This window comes from Myotis myotis, unplaced genomic scaffold (assembly GCF_014108235.1).
Source record: "Myotis myotis isolate mMyoMyo1 unplaced genomic scaffold, mMyoMyo1.p scaffold_m19_p_14, whole genome shotgun sequence".
Classification (NCBI taxonomy): domain Eukaryota; kingdom Metazoa; phylum Chordata; class Mammalia; order Chiroptera; family Vespertilionidae; genus Myotis; species Myotis myotis.
This window is the reverse complement of record NW_023416318.1, coordinates 54,498,466-54,517,031: the sequence shown is the minus strand read 5'-3', so window position 1 is coordinate 54,517,031 and position 18,566 is coordinate 54,498,466. Positions and strand designations below refer to the sequence as shown.

At 60.3% G+C, this 18,566-nt stretch overlaps 1 protein-coding gene across 1 annotated transcript; it reads right to left on the bottom strand.

The window, feature by feature from the left end:
* Positions 1 to 361: 361 nt before the first annotated feature.
* LOC118668997 (basic proline-rich protein-like) lies at positions 362 to 988 on the bottom strand. Its single transcript, XM_036334543.1, has 2 exons — positions 908 to 988; positions 362 to 814 (listed from the first exon to the last, which is right to left on the bottom strand). Exons 1-2 carry the CDS (start codon positions 986 to 988, stop codon positions 362 to 364), a joined length of 534 nt encoding a protein of 177 aa, XP_036190436.1.
* Between the last annotated feature and the right edge of the window lie 17,578 nt (positions 989 to 18,566).

The following is an 18,566-nucleotide window of genomic DNA, read 5'->3' as shown; positions in this document are numbered from 1 at the left end:
TGCGTGGGGTCGGCGTGCGTGGGGCGGGTGTGCGTGGGGTCGGCGTGCGTGGGGTTGACGTGCTTGGGAGCCACGGCTGCGTAGACGGGCCGAGGGGAGAAGCCGCCGGGACCAGGGGTCAGCCGAGGACCGTGCGCCTGCCCGGCTGCCCCCGCGGGTCCGTGGAGCGGGCGGCGGGCTGTGCCGGTGTCTGTCCACGGCCCACGGGAACCCGGGCCTGGCCCTGCCCAGCGACGCCCCGCCCAGGTCTGAACCCGGCCCACGCAGCCCCGTCCGCGAGGAGGTGGCGGGAGGCCCGGTCCATCCGCGGAGCACGGAGTCCCCGGAGGCCGCCCCGTCCAGGCCCGGAGCCGGTCCCGGGTCAGCGGTTCGGACTAAACCCGCCGGGAGGTCCGGGCGTCTCCTCCCGCAGCCCCGGGCGCACGTGCAGGTTCGTGTCCGCCCCGTCCGCTCGGGCTGCGGTCTCGCGGGGAAGTGGCGGCCGAGGAGCCCGCTCGGCGGGCCGTGCAGATGCCACGGGGGGCGGGGGGCCCGCTCGGCGGAGGGTGCAGATGCCACGGGGGGCGGGTGGCCCGCTCGGCGGGCGGTGCAGATGCCACGGGGGCGGTGGCCCGCTCGGCGGGCGGTGCAGATGCCACGGGGGGCGGGTGGTCCGCTCGGCGGGCGGTGCAGATGCCACGGGGGGCGGGGGGCCCGCTCGGCGGGCGGTGCAGATGCCACGGGGGGCGGTGGCCCGCTCGGCGGACGGTGCAGATGCCACGGGGGGCGGGGGCCCCGCGGGCTGGTGGCTTCCCGCCGAGACCGCAGCTCGGGGCTGTCACGGCGGCGGCAGCAGCAGCGCGGGCCCAGCGCTCCGGGCCGAGCCGCCGGAAGTGCCCGGGCCCAGGTGCCGTGGTCACCGCCTCACGGCGATGGTTTCCGCCGGCGTCGCGGGCGGCCGTGGGCCCAGGCGCAGGGCTCGGCCGGCCGGGGTTCCGGGGTTCGCCATCGCAGAGCCGCCGTGTTCATACACCCCGGCCCCTCGGCTGCGTTGTTATGTGCGAACACAATGGGGCGGATTCTAGGCCCAATTAAGTGGAAAAGGTCGCTTTCCGGCAACAATGGGCCAGAGCTCAGCAGCAACAAGAAAAGCTACTTAGTGTGGCAGCCTTTGTTGGGAGGAATCTCTGCGAGGCCCCCTCGGGGCTCTGAATGGGGCCTGAGCGGCCCCCCTAATCCCGCCGGTGTCCCGGGGTTAATTGAATGCGGGGAGGGAGTGGGTCCCCTTTTGTGGCTGGAGCTGGTCACAAAACAAAAGCCAATTGCTGGGTTGAAGGGGTCCCCCCCCACCTCCTGCGAAACAAGGGCCCAGAAAGGGGAATGTTGGGAACACACAGAATTTGCTGGAAAGGGTTGCATTTCAGGTTCAAACTAGAATCGGACAGGCTCCTCTGTGTCCCGGGAGGGGTGGTGGCTGGGACGCCCGCAGCAGGGCGGGCAGGGCGTGGGTCTGTCCCCGGGACCCCTGCACCCCGCCCCCACCGCAGAACAGCGGGCTGCGGGTCCGGACTCGGGTTTGGAGAGACGGCGGCAGGTTTCCCGTAGTGACACCGGCTTCCCAGGGAAACAGGCGGGAGGAAGTCGCAGGCGGAGTGAGGTAGCACCTGGTGCGGCCCCGGTGAACCGGCGTCTTCCCTGCAGGATCAGAAGCGGTGACCCCCAGACACGGGCACTGCGGCTGCACCGCGGTCCCAGCTCCCACGCTCCTCGGCCCAGCGCTCGCCCCGCGGCCTGGCTCAGGGGCTGAGCGTCGACCTAGGATCCAGGAGCTCACGGTTCCGACTCCCCGTCAGCGCACAGGCCCGGGTTGTGGGCTCCATCCCCAGTGGGGGGCGTGCAGGAGGCAGCCGGTCCATGATTCTCTCTGACCATTGATGTCTCCATCTCTCTCTCTCCCTCTCCCTGCCCCTCTCAAATCAATCAAAATATATTTAAAAAATTGTTTTTCAATGATGCACATTCTTAAATGCTAGACGTGGTTTTGGTCGTTATGTGTTGTGTTAACGACAGACAGATTGGAGCGACAGGGGCCCCCCCGGCCTAACGCTGTGCCCAGCTGTGTGCGGCGGGTGGACTGGCTTCTCGGCCGGCTTCCGTCTGTGACGCCCGCAGGGCCCCACCCGCCCGGGGATGTGTGAGGCTGAGAGGAAGCGTGTAGCAGCCACGTTTTGAACCAGGCGTGGGGAAAGCATTGTACCAACCCCCCTGCAGCGCGCTCTTTAGTTCTCGGTGGATTCCTGGGCAGAGACACGCCTCACTCCCCACTCCCCCCACGGAGACAGTGCAGCGCCCGGCAGGAGCGGGCAGGCCACTCGCCCATGACCACAGAGGCGGCGGGGATGGAGCTCAGACCCAGGTGAGCTCGCTGCCCCCGGAGCCCGTGCCCTGAGCACGACCCCATCACTCCCCGGACTGCACGCCACGTCGGGTAGGAAACGTCCCCTCAGAGCCTCCAGGGGACGGGGACGTCTGCCCAGCCCCTGGTGTCAGGTCGGCCTGGGACAGGTTAGCGTTGCCCCCCAGTCCCTGAGCCTCCAGCCCCTCCGCAAAGAATACGGGACCCAGAGCTACGGGGTCAGGGCCCGCAGAAGGCATATGGGACGCTTCATTTCTGAAATAGTTGCGGGCGGGACCAGGCAGCGGCTCTGGGTCCCGTACTCCTTCTGTGGCTGCGTGGCCCCTAACCTGGGATCTCCAGTTCCAGTCCCGTGGACACCGCTGGGGGAGGTGGTCTCCCCTCACCATCCTTTTGCCTGGGTTCCTCCCACCCAGGGCAGCGCCTTCAGACTCAGCGGCGGGAGTCCTGGCCCTGCCTCTTCCCAGCAACGCGGAGTGCGCTCATTTCCTCAACCGCCTCTACGTCCGTTTCCGGTTGGACACACCAGGTGGCATCGTCCACAGGCTCACGATGAGGCCAACAAGCAGATCAGAGCTGGGGAGAGCCAGGTAGACCACGCGCCTGAGAAGTTCCCTGCACACCTGGACATGCAGACCTGGACCTGCACACCTGGACCTGCACACCTGGACCTGCACACCTGGACCTGCACACCTGGACCTGCACACCTGGACATGCAGACCTGGACATACAGACCTGGACATGCACACCTGGACATGCACACCTGGGCCTGCACTCCTGGACCTGCACACCTGGGCCTGCACACCTGGGCCTGCACACCTGGACATGCACACCTGGACCTGCACACCTGGACCTGCAGACCTGGACATACAGACCTGGACATGCACACCTGGACATGCACACCTGGGCCTGCACACCTGGACCTGCACACCTGGACATGCAGACCTCGACATATAGACCTGGACATGCACACCTGGACATGCACACCTGGACATGCACACCTGGACATGCAGACCTGGACATACAGACCTGGACATGCACACCTGGACATGCACACCTGGACCTGCACACCTGGACATGCACACCTGGACATGCACACCTGGACCTGCACACCTGGACCTGCAGGGGGGACGGTGAGGGACATGCAGGGGGACGGTGAGGGACATGCAGGGGGACGGTGAGGGACATGCGGGGGGACAGCAGTGGGAGGCCCTGGGGTTTTAGGTGGATGTTCCGTCCTCCTATTATACCCTGGATGGAGCCCGGGGAGCAGGGGAGGAGGCCCCAGGAGTGTGGATCTGGAGGGAGCCCCCGCCCCCCGAGATCCATTGAGGATGACTGAGTGTATGACGTTCTGGTTCCATACCTGGCCGGGTACCACACCACCCCCCTCTCTGGGACCGCGTGTGCCGTGGATGCCTGATCGCTAGCTTTTCCCCAGACGGTACCTGACACTCAGACTCTGAGCACGCTTGCCGAGGCGGCCGTGGCTGTGGCAGCTCGTCACTCACGCCATCTGTCGGTGGCGGGCTGCCCGATGGCAGGTGGCCGGCAGCTCTGGGAACTCTGCCTGCCAGTCCCCCTGAGCTCCTCGGGAAGTCACACCTTTAAACGAAAGGCCGCGCCTCATTAGAAAGGGCCTCTTCGATGTTTAAATCCCCCGGAGCCTCACGGAGCTCACTGGCCCCGGTGACGCTGCTGTGCTGACCTCACGGGGAGAGGAGGCCCCGGACAGAGCCCACAGCGTGCCCAGCCGGAGCCCCCGCCCGTCGCAGGCCCCGACTGTCTGAGGCCCCGGCTGCGGGTGGCAGCCCAGTCCCCCCGTCAGCACCGGCTGCGGCCCCATATCGGGTCTTCGGAAAAGACGCAGGAAGCAGCCACGAGGGCGTCGGCTCAGGACCTGATGGTCGCAGGAAAGACCCAACACGAGCATCCAGTAGGCGGATCGCACAGCAGGAGACGGAGCTGGGTCCTGGATGTTGGAAACCAGGGCTGTGCTTCCGAAGGCGACGTGGGTCCCCTCCTGGCGACGTCAGGCCTCCCCTGGGACCCCTCACCCCACTTGGGCGGAGACAGGTGTCCTGTGTGCTCCTCACTGTGTGAGCAGCTTCGTCACCCCACGCCGGGGTGGGGTTCGCCTTCATTCTCGTCTGCAAAGACGCCCCTCCTCCTGGTTCTGAGCAGCCCCCACCCATGTGGACGCCTCTGCACCTGCCCCTCCTCTCTTTCCAGCGCTGACCAATTTGCAGTCGCCTCTCACTTCTGACCCACGTGGGCGATGGAGGGAGCCGCTCAGAACATGCCTGACGGCTTCCCAGAGCTTCCCGCATGCGAGCCCAGCGGCCGTTTTCACAGCGGAGACCTGCCGCTGGGACCGTGGCTCAGGGGCCGTGGCCGAGGCTCTGCGACGTGGGAAATACTGAACCTCCGGTGACGTTCACTTGGATCCAACCTCGACCTGAACAGACTGCGCCTGGCTCTTCAGAAACGAAATGCACGATTCTCGGGGCGGCGCGCACGCTGGGGCGTCTCGGGAACACGCCTGGTTCACACGGGAAGGGCTCCTTGTTTCAAGACCACCCAGCGGACCTGAGCTGTGAACCGCACCCCAGGCAGAGGACGGGCTAGGAGACAAGTTTTGAAAGTTTCTCTGAAAAAAGGAGGCATTGCCGTTTCCAGGTTCCTGGGAGCGCAGCGAGCCGTCCTCTCCGGGCAGCCAGACGGGGCTGCAGGAGGCAAAAGCCCAGGCTCCGGCCTCGCGGTCTCGCCGTCCGCGTCCACGGAGCGGCGCCCGCCGCATGCACAGCGTCCGCTCGGGTCTCCACGCACACGGGACGGGACGGAGGCGTCTCCAGGAGTCAGTCCGGTTTCACAATGTGTCAGACGCCAAACAGAAACATCGTATTCCATCTGCGACAAAGTTACTTGCCAGTTATTAAAATCAGATTCTGATCAAAACACACATTTTGATACGCGACCAAAGGAAGCTCACAAAGGAAATCCCGGAGAGAGATCCCCCGCCCCCGTCAGCTGGACGGGACCCTGAACCCGGGGACCGTGCTGCTAAGTCGGGAAGAGCCTTTCTGCGAAGACGAGTCACGGCGTCATCCGTTCATCCTGCGCCCCGACTGGCGTGTCCCCGCTCTGCAGAGCCACGGCGTCTGTGGGTGCCGGGCTCGGCCAGCATCGCCCCCAGGCTCCCTCCGGCCAAGCCTGCCCGGCTCCATGTGGCTGCAATTAAGGCTCGGCCCTCCCCTCGGATCTCAGACCCTGGGCTCCTGGAGGAGGACTCCAGCCACCTGAAAGGTGGGGGGGCTGGACAGGAAGAGGGGGAAGGCGCTGCCGGCACCCACACAGCATGCCTGCTCGTCTGCAGCCTCCTTCGCTGCAGTGAGGACGCCTGCTGCGTCCGGCTGATGTCCATGCTGCTGCCCCTTTGAGCAGAACGGCTGGAGGCCACGGCAGCCGAGAGCAGCGTTTGTCCGCCCCCTCCTTTCTCACCCACACGTTCTCTCCGTCACACACACGAGCACACCAGTTCTTGTGAGTGTGGAGTTTCCAAATAGAGGAAACGAGACTGGAATTTCTAGAACAGTCGGGACCGACCCTAGAAGCTTCTAGAACTTAGCACTCTTCTAGGAATGCACATGGAAGGGATGCTGAGAGCACCGACCCGACAGAGGCCAAATTCCAAGACCTTACGGCCCCAGCATTTACGTTGCAAGAAGTAACAGGCACAACAGGCACAGACCTCTCCATTTAAAGCCCTGGCGCTCAATCTGCACGTGCTTTCACGTCCCTGCCCCAGGCCAGGCGCGCGGACGGCTGCGGAGTCTGGAGTTCATTTGAGATTCCCTCCTTCCTGCCTCGGCCACCCCCCCACCCCACCCCAGTCAACCAGCCGCCACGTCTGGTCAAGCCTGCCTCGCTCTGTCTCCCACACGCCCACAGGAAGAGAGAGGGAGAGACAGAAACATCCATGATGAGAGAGAGTCATGGACCGGCTGCCTCCTGCACGCCCCCCACTGGGGATCAAGCCCACAACCGGGGCCTGTGCCCTGACCAGGAAGTGAGCCGTGACCTCCTGGTTCATAGGTCGACGCTCACCCACTGAGCCACACTGGCCGGGCAAGTCTCGGTTTTCTATCTGCAGCTGGAGGTCGGCGCCCCGTCTAGACTGAGCGTGTCCGTCGATGTGCTTTGCCTCCTCTGCACGACACCCGCTTCCCCCTCGCTCGGTGAGAGTCCCATCTCTGTGTGCTTCAGGCCACATGTTGCTTTAGCTGCTGGATTTTGCGGTAGCTTGTTCCGTGGCTGGAGAAGTAACAGGCACACGGGCTTGGCTTTTCACACAGCCGCATGTCCACTGTAACATTCTAAGTCTGCACGCGTGCCATGCCCACCAGCGATGGTGCCCGCGTGCCTGCCCCGGCCCTCGAGACGCCAGAGAGACGCCGTTCTTCGGCCACAGAGGACTCCGCCGAACGTAAGGGGCTCCGCTTCCCATTTGCCCAATCACGTTTGGGGGCCGGCATTCCCGGGCGCTTGGCGCTTTCTAACCTGCCCCTGGTCCAGCCCCTGTGTCCCTACCAGCGCCCAGTGCAGAGGGAACCGATAGGAAACATCCATTTGTGAAACCGTCACCAGTCAGCCGTGTGCTGATGGAGTGACTACTGTGTGGAGAGCAGTGCACCTCCCAACCCCCTTGTGTCAGCAGCACCTCCCTGCAGCCGCTGGCTCTTTACTCCACTTTCCCCAGGTGCCTCCATCCCTGCAGCTACTTTAAGCAACGACACTGTAAACAAAAGCTGTTTGGAGGAAAAGAGCTTCCTCTGAGCTCCGTGCCTCTGGGGACGGGTGAGTCCTTAGCGGTTGTTGAAGCAGCAGAAATGGAAGTTGGAATGAGGTTGGGGGTGAGCCGACTGCAGGGGGCGGCGTCTGCGTTCCTCTAATGACCCGCTGGGTGAGCATGAAGCGCTCGGCCTCCTGGAAGGGGTTCGGGTGCTCCTTTTTCACCAGGTCCAAGGGACCTTGTAGCCGGTCCTGCCTGCAGTGATGGAGGCGCGCCCCTTTCCCTCCCTGCGGCCAGTCAGAAGGGACTTGAAGAGCAAGCGTTCTGGGGAGGAACAAATAGGTGGGTTGCGGGGAGGGGGGGGGCCGATTTCATGGCCTGGGTGTGGCTAGTGGCATCTGGTGGGTCCAGGTTGACCTTGAGGATGTTGCTAAGCCTCCGACCCGCCCAGGGCAGCCCAGGCCACTGAGGAGGCCTGATCCCCCGTGTGCACAGCGCCCGCGTGGAGGTGGAACAGAGGCAGCTGCTGGACGAGAGGGTGGCTGCGCTGGGGGAGGTTGGAGAGTGCACGGGGCCTCCCTGAATTTAAAGATCTCTCCCGTCCAATGTCACGGCGGCTCCGGCTTCCTGCACGCCTTCCCGGGACAGTCCACAGCATTCCCCGTCCTTGGAAACGGCAAAGCATTTATGCTGCATGAGCGTGTTGAACTTTGCCACAAGTGGACCCAGTGCAGCAGGTGACCAGCTCCTCCAGGGGCAGCGGGAGGGCGCGGGGAGGAGACAGCACGCGGCCCCCCATTCAGTGCAGTGCTTCTTGGCAACCTGCTCCTCGCATCGCGTGCGTTGGCAAAAAACCAGGAGACGATGAATATGCAACATTTAACTTCTTCATTCAACTGGCATGTGATCCTGTAGACATGTCACCTGACACACAGTTTAACAGATCTGGGAAAGCATGTCTCCTCCCTCCCCCCCTTCTCTCTCTCTCTCTCTCTCTCTCTCTCTCTCTCTCTCTCTCTCTCTCTGTCTTCCTCTCTCTCTCTCCTATCTCCCCTCCCCTCCCCTCCCCTCCCCTCCCTTCCCTCCCCTTCCCTTCTCTCCCCGATCCCAATGTTGGAAGTCAGGTTTATTGAGGGTTCCATAGAAGTGTTCACATCTGATATCTTGGATATCAAATTCCAAATATTGTTTATTCTCAAACATCCCAGCTGTTCCAGACCTGGGTAATGTTTTAAATTTTTTTTATGACTTTGCCTTGTAGTGTTAATTTCTGTTTCTCTGGATTTGGTTGAATCTGATGTGAATCCTTTTAAATGAGCAATCCCAGGGGGATGTAGACTTTTTCTTTAATAATCACTAAACTACTAAGTTTGTCTTTGGATAATTACTACAAACAATTAAAATTTAAAGATAAATAAGTAGATTCGTTCTGTAGTCCACCCCTAAGCCATAGTTATACAAATAAAGGTGATCTTCACGAGTATATTTTGAAATACACAGAAAATACGCTGCTGTGGTACTTTCTGGTCCCGGCTTCCCGTGACGGCCAACGGGAGCATCCTGGGGTCTGCGTAGGGACGTAACATTCAGATCGTGCCCTGAATGGGAAGATGATGGGGAATATAAATTTATAAACTTCCTTCTCTATATGACATGTTGTGTCTAAAACTTTTATACATTTTACCTCACTTAATCACCAATGGCATTTTTTATAGAAACATAAAAACAATCCTAAAATTCATATGAAATCACAAAGAATTTATAACAGCCAAAAATATTTCAGAAAAAAAAAAGTCAAGGGCCTCATACTTCCTAATCTCAAAACAAGAAATGGCACAGACTGGCGACCCAGAGACAAGCCCCGCAGCGGGCCCAGCAGCGCGGGCAGGCAGAGCCCCGAGCATTTCAGATCCGCGTCTGGCAGGATGTGAGCGCAACACGCAGAAGGCGTTCCGCACCCCAGTCACCGCCTCAGTGACAGACACGGTGACTGGGTGCCTCCCGCACGGCCCGACCCGGGCTGGGAACTTGCAACTGAGGGACATGCCCGCGACGGGGAACGGAACCCGGGACCCTTCAGCCCGCAGGCCCACACTCCCACCACTGAGCCACACCGGCCGGGGGACAGATTCCACCCGGAAGGCGGCACTCGGGCATTTCTGCAGATGAAGGAAGGCTGTTGGCGGGTTCACTTCCCGGGCACAGACCCAGGTTTGGGGTTCAACCCTTGGTGGGGGCCCGTGCGGGAGGCAACCGACCAATGTTTCTCTCACTCCCCACCCCCTTCCTCTCCCTAAAGTCAATTTTCAAAATATAAAGAAGTCTGTATTTTCAGTCTCACTTTATTTTCTATTTGAAATATCTGCTTTTGACAAGTTTTGTTCCTCCAAGGGCCGCCCTCAGCCCTCAGCCCTGCTCCCTGGCTCCCTGAGCAGGAAAGGGGACCCCCCACCCCGTCGCCCTGAACTATGGACAGGGCATCTGCTCCCACCCGAGAAGCAAGAACTTTCTTGATGGATTTTAACAGACGGCTGCACCGCACCCACTTTCACACTCACACACATACACTCACACATACTCTCACACTCGTATACTCATACACTGTCACACACACACATACACACACATACACACACGCACACTCACACATACACACACACATTCATATACTCATACACTCACACACATACGCACACACTCACATACTCTCACACACATACTCATACACTGTCACACACATACACACATACACACTCATACGTTCTCACACACACACACACACATACTCTCACACTCGTATACTCATACACTGTCACACACACACATACACACACACACATACACTCACACACACACACACATTCATATACTCATACACTCACACACATACGCACACACTCACATACTCTCACACACATACTCATACACTCACACACATACACACACACACACACACACACACATACACACACACACACTCATACGTTCTCACACACACACACTCATACTCTCACACATTCATATACTCATACACTCACACACACACACTCATACTCTCACACACATACACACACACTCACATACTCTCACACACATATACTCATACACTGTCACACACATACACACACACACACTCATACGTTCTCACACACACACACACACACACACTCATACACTCACACACTCACATACACACACACATACACACACATTCATATACTCATACACTCACACACATACACACACACTCACACACTCACACACACACACACACACTCACACACATACACACACACACACACACACTCACACACATACACACACCACACTCACACATACACACACACACCACACACATACACACACACACATACACACACACACACCACACTCACACACATACACACACTCCACTCTCACACACATACACACACTCACATACACACTACACACACACTCACACACACATACACACACACACTCACACACACACACACCACACACATACACACACACACACACACACATACACACTCACACACACACACTCACACACATACACTCACACACATACTCATACACACACTCACACACTCTCTCACACGCACACACTCACACTTGACTGATGAGCCCTGTCCCGGGTCTGAGGTGATGGAGAGACCGCTGAGCAGAATGCCGGCACTCTCTGAGCCTCGGTTTCATCCCCTGTAACACGGGGACAGTCGGCCTCTCTCTCGCCCTCTTGCTCTGGGTTTTAGTTGACGTCACCTACGTGAAGCCCTGAGAACTGTACGGGCCGCACAGGCTCCTGTCTGCTCGGCTCTCGGTGGCACCCAGCGTGGCCCTCGGAGCGGGGCCTGGGCGCTGGCGGGGCGCTGACTGTGGCCGGGGCTGCGCTGGGCACCTGCATGGCCTGGTCCCCCAGGTCTGAGTTTCACCTGGGGTGTCAGCCGTGCGGCAGGAGGAGCACGGCCTCCTGTGAGCAGTTTTACACAGAACGGGCCGAATACCTCCTTTGGGCTGTTGTTGCACTGTGGCACTATGCTGACGCTATTGTTCCTGTTATCGTTGTTGTTGTTAACAGCGTCTTATTCACCCACAAGGGAAGAGATTGTGCCGACCGCAGGCGCCATGCGCCGGCTGAATAGGACACACGGGCACTGTTCTCGGCTCTGGGCCCGGGGTGCGTGTCTCGCTGGCGAGGGCTCGGCTGCAGGTGGGACCAGCAGGTGAGAGGACTCGGGCTTCCTTCTCAAACAGCGCAGCACCCAGGGCGTGGGGTGGCTCCTTTCTCCAGGCCTCGGGGAGCCTTACGCTTTCTTGATTAAATAGCTGACAATTACATGGAAGTGCAGTCAGCTCACAGCACAGTGGTGAGGGGCACGTGCAGAGGAGCAGCCACGCCCTGCGCAGCTGGCCCCGGGGATGTCCCCCCGCTTCTTCCCGGAGGCGGCCGCAGCCCCGCGAGCGCCCCCTCCGCCCCTGCCCAGCGCTGCGCACCCTCCCGGCCGAAGACCTGCTGGCCCAGCCCCGCTGCTGCTTTCGTGGCTGGTGTTGGTACTTATCTCTCTATTTCTTCCAGGAACAATGTAAGGGGCTCCAATTAGCTGCAGGTGCAAATATTATGCATGCAATTAATTGTCTTCAAATGGTTAATTATGGGCAGAATTGGCTAATTTGGGGTGCAATTAACGACTTGCCACTTATTCTGAGGATGCCCGTAGACAGTTGTGTCTGCAGTTAATTCACAAGAGCCATTACCGCGCACAGGCTGTGCCGGAAGCCCAGACGGGCGGGCCTTTCCGAGCGGACTGCACTCGGGTTAATTGCATTGACTCTGTCCCGCGCCTTTCCACGCGGGTGGACTGCAAAGGGGGTTCCTGTCCGCGGCGGGGTCACGTGGCCGCGAGGGAGCGGAGGGGGCGGGAAGCCGGAGTCGCCCACAGAGGCCGGCCCTGGGCTGCTGGCGGTGGGGTCGCCCCGGTCCGTCCAGGGAGGGATTTCTCCCCCACCCCCACCCCCACCCGGCCCGTGGGTTTTATCTATTTCTGTCCTGTGCATTTCCAGGCAGAGCTCCTGTGGAAATGGATCCCTCACCTCTTTCTCAGCAAGTCCAATGTCTGCATTAAACAATTGATAATGATATTTTTTTTTCTTTTAGAGAGAGAGGCAGGGAGGGCGTGGAGAGAGAGAGAAACGTTGGTTAGCTGTTCTACTGTGGCTGCTGCTTGCACGTGCCCTGCCTGGGGCTTGAACCTGCAACCCTGGTGTATAGGGGAGGCGCCCCGGGGTGAATGTCGGGAGGAGGCCCCGTGCGCTCCCGTGTCAGCTCCCCCTCCCCCGGCGTCACGCAGGGAGGCTGGACCAGACCACGGAGCACACCCTGCCCGTGTGACCAGCGCCGCCCGGCTCAGGTCTGTGGCCGGATTTGGGGGTGCTCGCAGAGGGGACCCTTTTTGTCCCGTCCGCAGCCCAAGTGTTACTTTCTCACTCTGTCCTTACGCCTTCCTTTCGCCAGAACCATGGCGCTGCTCACACACGGAGTCCGCCCCGCGGGCTGTCCTGGGCTCGGGGTCTGTGACACAGCGTGTGATGTGCGGGAACACGCCATCTCAGGGACGGTGTGAGGACACAGAGGTTAGAGTCTGTTTCCGTGTCGCTCCTGGCTGGTCGCCGGCCCCTCTGCTCCCGCAGCCCCGCCTCGTGCTCAGAGCGCCGGCCTGGGGTTCCCAGCGAGAGCACCCGCTCCTCAACCCCAGGGCGGCACCTGCTCCTGCCCTGCCACCCTCCCCCCCCCAGCAGCTCTGTGCTGAGCGCCTGCTGCATACGTGGTGAGCGCTGCACGGCCCAGGTGTGCAGGGGGCTTGGGGGCCCGGGCCCGGGACAGCCACCCGCCTGGGCAGCGGCCAGCAGCCAGCTCCGCGGGGCTCTCAGGGGCCGGGCCTGTGGGGGACACGGACCCGCGTGCGGCCCGGTTGGCACCGAGCCCACGACACCTCCCTCGAGAGCCAAACCCACAGGCTCCCGGCCTCGGAAGAGAACCTCAGTGACCAGGTGGATGGTTCCCCTGCGATGGTGCGCACTCTCTGCATTTTAATGTTTTATTATTTTTTTCAAAAAACTTATTTTATTGATGTTTTATAGGGAGGAAGGGAGAGGGATAGAGAGTTAGAAACATCGATGAGAGAGAAGCATCAACCAGCTGCCTCCTGCACACCTCCTACTGGGGATATGCCCGCAACCCAGGTACATGCCCTTGATGGGAATCGAACCTGGGAACTTTCAGTCCACAGGCTGATGCTCTATCCACTGAGCCACACCGGTTAGGGCAATGTTTTATTATTTTTAATTTACTTTTAAAATATTTTTTTTTATTGATTTCAGAGGGAAAGGGAGAGGGAGAGAGAAACAAAAACATCACTCCAAGAGGGCGCAGACCAGGCTGAGGGGGACCCCCCGCCCCCAGGCCCCTCCCCCCCCCCCGAGTGTACGAACTTTCGTGCACCAGGCCACTAGTTTCATATAAAAAAGACAAACTTATATGCTCTGAAAATAGACAAATGTGTAAGCAATTGAAAAGGGAATTGTGGACTCATGACAAAGCAGTGCAGACGTTTATGCCAAATCAAATATTTATTATTATATCTTTGTTCTGCCCTCTCTCCCTTTCTATAGCTGAACACACACACACACTCATACACTCATACACTCTCACACACACTCACACACATACACACACACACTCCTACCCTCATACACACACACGCACTCACACACACTCATACACTCTCACACACACACACACACACACACACACACACTCATACCCTCACAGACTCATACACTCTCACACACACACACACACACACTCCTACCCTCATACACACACACGCACTCACACACACGCATACACTCATACACTCTCACACACTCTCACACACATACACACACACACTCCTACCCTCATACACATACACGCACTCACACACACTCATACACTCTCACACACACACACACACACACACACACACCCCTCCAATAGGTGTGGAAATATGCCCAAATAAGTATCCAGTCTTTTTACTTGGTTCACAGCATATGTGCAAACCAGTGTCCACCAGATATTGTGACTCAACCCTAGGACCAGAGCTTGAGACCCCTAGAAACTAGGGAACAATCGGTGAGGTTTGTGGAAATGCTACAAACACACCCGTCATCCCCCCAGCTCTGCTCCCACACCCCCTCCTGCCCCACCCCTGGCCCCCCTGCCGCGTGTAATTTTTTTCTTTCACATTTCACAGATTTCACACGGGTCGATTTCATCTGGATCCACTGATGCCTGGGCAATGCACAGATTCCAGATTTCGAGTGAATAACTCTTTCATTTAGTTAATAGCTGCAGCCGCGCCATAAAAGCGCCATAGTTTATGGCTTTCAGGATATGACCTGCAGCCACAGACAATATAAATTAGATCGCACCCCGCTTTATTCCCCAGAAGCGTGGGCAGGACCTCGCGCGGGTGTGGCGTCTGGGGTGGGGAGGGATGAGCTGTTTGTTTGTTTTACTTGTTGGCTAAAGAAACGCCTTCCTCCCTGACCGGGGAAGCCAGGTCTCTGAGAGGCGCCCAGCCACCACGCTGAAGGCAACGGTGGCCACAGAGGCTCGCGATGCGTCGCTGCTCCCAGCTCCCAGGGCGGGAGACTCCGTCTCCGCTCCGCGCACCCCTCGCCATGTTCCAGGAAATGTGTGTCCTTGCCCCGGGGGAGGGGCGAGCACAGGCCGTGGCTGGCTTCAGGCACGTGTTTTCTTCTGTTGCCGATGAAGAATCGCCTGGGGGGCCGTCCTTCCTCGGCGGGCCCTGTGTCTCTCGTCCTGCTCACAAGGAGGTGGGAGGAAGCCGGTGCTGTGAATGGACCGTCTCCACAGAACACGAGGACAATGACTTCAGGGACGTCCAGGCCGGGAGAGGGCGGCGGCCGGCCGGTGCGCGGGGCCAGCCTGTGCGAGGACAAAGCCTCGCTTCTCGCTTCTCGCTTCTAGCTGCACCTGCTGCCCCGGAGGCAGAGCGGGGAGGGGCCCGCCCGGCTGCATGTCCAGTAGCTGATGGTGGGTGAGGTCATCCCTCTGGCCCTGAGTTTGCTGAGCGGACGCGCTGCTGCCTCCCAGGGGGCGCAGGTCCCTGCAGGCGCCTGTCCGCAGCCTGCCCCCTCCCCCTCCCCCCCGAATTCAAATCCAGGATGGACTTCCGGGAATAAAGCCCTGACACGTGTAGCGCAGGGGCACGCTCAGAGCACGGACAGCGCGGGCCAGGCAGGCTGTTCTGCCATGACTTCGCTGCCTCAGCTTGGGAGTCGGGTGAGCAAATGCCTCAGCTAGGGACCACTGCTGTGCCCTGTCGCTGTCCCCGGAGGGCTAGTGGGCCCTGCGGTCAGGCCTGGGAGCCGCGCACTGTCAACCCCACGGGAGAGGAGACACGGAAAGGGTGCTTTTTCTATGGAAACACATACATGTAGTCGGGTCCCAGGTAGAGGCAGTCTCCCCGCTCAGGAGCGTGGTGCTACTCTGGATCGTGTTGATTGCTGGCTCTGAATCAGCACAAATTGTGTGTGTGTGCATGCATGTATGTGTGTGCATGTGCGTGTATGCGTGTGCGTGCATATACACGTGCATATTTATCTGTGCGCGCACACATGCGCATGCACACACACACACAGTTCAACAGCAGACTTCCCGACAGAGCCTGCACAGAAGGAGGAGCGCATGGCCAGGCCAGCCGCGCCTTTATGATGGTCGCCGTGCGCCTCTCCGAAGGGAGCAGCCATCTTCCCCGGCCCCATTCTTCCAACTCGGTCTCCCGCTGGCTTCATGGTTTGATTATTAGAAAAACTTCTGGGGCAGAATTCTCTCCTGACAATTAGAAATGAGGACCCAGAAGAGAGGTGAGTTCGCACTCACGCCGGATGAGTCCGCAGGCACGAGGGGTGGTTCTCACAGGTCCCTTCTTGGGGTAAACATCCTTTTTTATCTTTTCTTGGTTCATTGTGGCTTTTCAATGTCCAACGCTGTTTCAGGCCGTGGGGCCGCTTCTCAGGTGAGGAACGTGCTAGAAGGTCAAGGAACGCCGTCGCCCTCAGGGTGAACTCCCGGAACAGCGCCAGGGCCCGGCGGGAGGGGACAAAGCCGAGGGCTCCTCTCCGGTGCCGACCTCGGGCCGGGAAAATCCGGCGACGTCAGACCCGACATTCCCTCCCTCGTTTAGGAAATTATCTCAGTAAGTGTGGTGAGTGAGGGGTGCTGCTCTGATTGTGGGGGTGCGGGGGCAGGCGAGGGGCAGCCGGAAGTGAGCCCGTAAGCAATGAAGCCAACGAAATACCCCTATTTGTGCTTTTGTAAGATCAGCGAATGCACTGAATTGCGCTGAGATAATTTTTTTAAATGTCTTGCAAAACTGACCTAAAAGTATGGAGATGATGACATATTTGCATAATAGTTTCAGGTTCATAATCCCTTTCAAATGCTTCCCTTTCTTCATATCCAGACACAGAGGCACCAGCGCCGTGACTTGTTCAAGGTCACGGAGCAAACACAGAGCCGGAGAATTCGTCTTCTCCCCCAGACGCTATGCTGCGGGGTCCTGCCAGCCGTCTCCTCTGCTCAGGGGCTCAGGAGCTGCAGGCAGGGGTGTGACCGTGGGACACGCAGGCAGGGGTGTGACCGTGGGACACGCAGGCAGGGGTGTGATCGTGGGACACGCAGGCAGGGTGTGACCGTGGGACACGCAGGCAGGGGTGTGACCCTGGGACACGCAGGCAGGGGTGTGACCGTGGGACACGCAGGCAGGGTGTGACCGTGGGACACGCAGGCAGGGTGTGATCGTGGGACACGCAGGCAGGGGTGTGACCCTGGGACACGCAGGCAGGGGTGTGACCGTGGGACACGTAGGCAGGGGTGTGACCCTGGGACACGCAGGCAGGGGTGTGACCGTGGGACACGCAGGCAGGGTGTGACCCTGGGACACGCAGGCAGGGTGTGACCGTGGGACACGCAGGCAGGGTGTGACCGTGGGACACGCAGGCAGGGTGTGACCGTGGGACACGCAGGCAGGGGTGTGACCGTGGGACACGCAGGCAGGGTGTGACCGTGGGACACGCAGGCAGGGTGTGACCCTGGGACACGCAGGCAGGGTGTGACCGTGGGACACGCAGGCAGGGTGTGACCGTGGGACACGCAGGCAGGGTGTGACCGTGGGACACGCAGGCAGGGGTGTGACCGTGGGACACGCAGGCAGGGGTGTGACCCTGGGACACGCAGGCAGGGGTGTGACCGTGGGACACGCAGGCAGGGGTGTGACCGTGGGACACGCAGGCAGAGTGTGACCGTGGGACACGCAGGCAGGGTGTGACCGTGGGACACGCAGGCAGGGGTGTGACCCTGGGACACGCAGGCAGGGGTGTGACCGTGGGACACGCAGGCAGGGTGTGACCGTGGGACACGCAGGCAGGGTGTGACCGTGGGACACGCAGGCAGGGTGTGACCGTGGGACACGCAGGCAGGGTGTGACCGTGGGACACGCAGGCAGGGGTGTGACCCTGGGACACGCAGGCAGGGTGTGACCGTGGGACACGCAGGCAGGGTGTGACCCTGGGACACGCAGGCAGGGGTGTGACCGTGGGACACGCAGGCAGGGGTGTGACCCTGGGACACGCAGGCAGGGTGTGACCGTGGGACACGCAGGCAGGGTGTGACCGTGGGACACGCAGGCAGGGGTGTGACCCTGGGACACGCAGGCAGGGTGTGACCGTGGGACACGCAGGCAGGGTGTGACCGTGGGACACGCAGGCAGGGTGTGACCGTGGGACACGCAGGCAGGGGTGTGACCGTGGGACACGCAGGCAGGGTGTGACCGTGGGACACGCAGGCAGGGTGTGACCCTGGGACACGCAGGCAGGGGTGTGACCGTGGGACACGCAGGCAGGGGTGTGACCCTGGGACACCCAGGCAGGGTGTGACCCTGGGACACGCAGGCAGGGGTGTGACCGTGGGACACGCAGGCAGGGGTGTGACCCTGGGACACGCAGGCAGGGGTGTGACCGTGGGACACGCAGGCAGGGGTGTGACCCTGGGACACGCAGGCAGGGTGTGACCCTGGGACACGCAGGCAGGGTGTGACCGTGGGACACGCAGGCAGGGTGTGACCGTGGGACACGCAGGCAGGGTGTGACCGTGGGACACGCAGGCAGGGTGTGACCGTGGGACACGCAGGCAGGGTGTGACCGTGGGACACGCAGGCAGGGTGTGACCGTGGGACACGCAGGCAGGGTGTGACCGTGGGACACGCAGGCAGGGTGTGACCGTGGGACACGCAGGCAGGGTGTGACCCT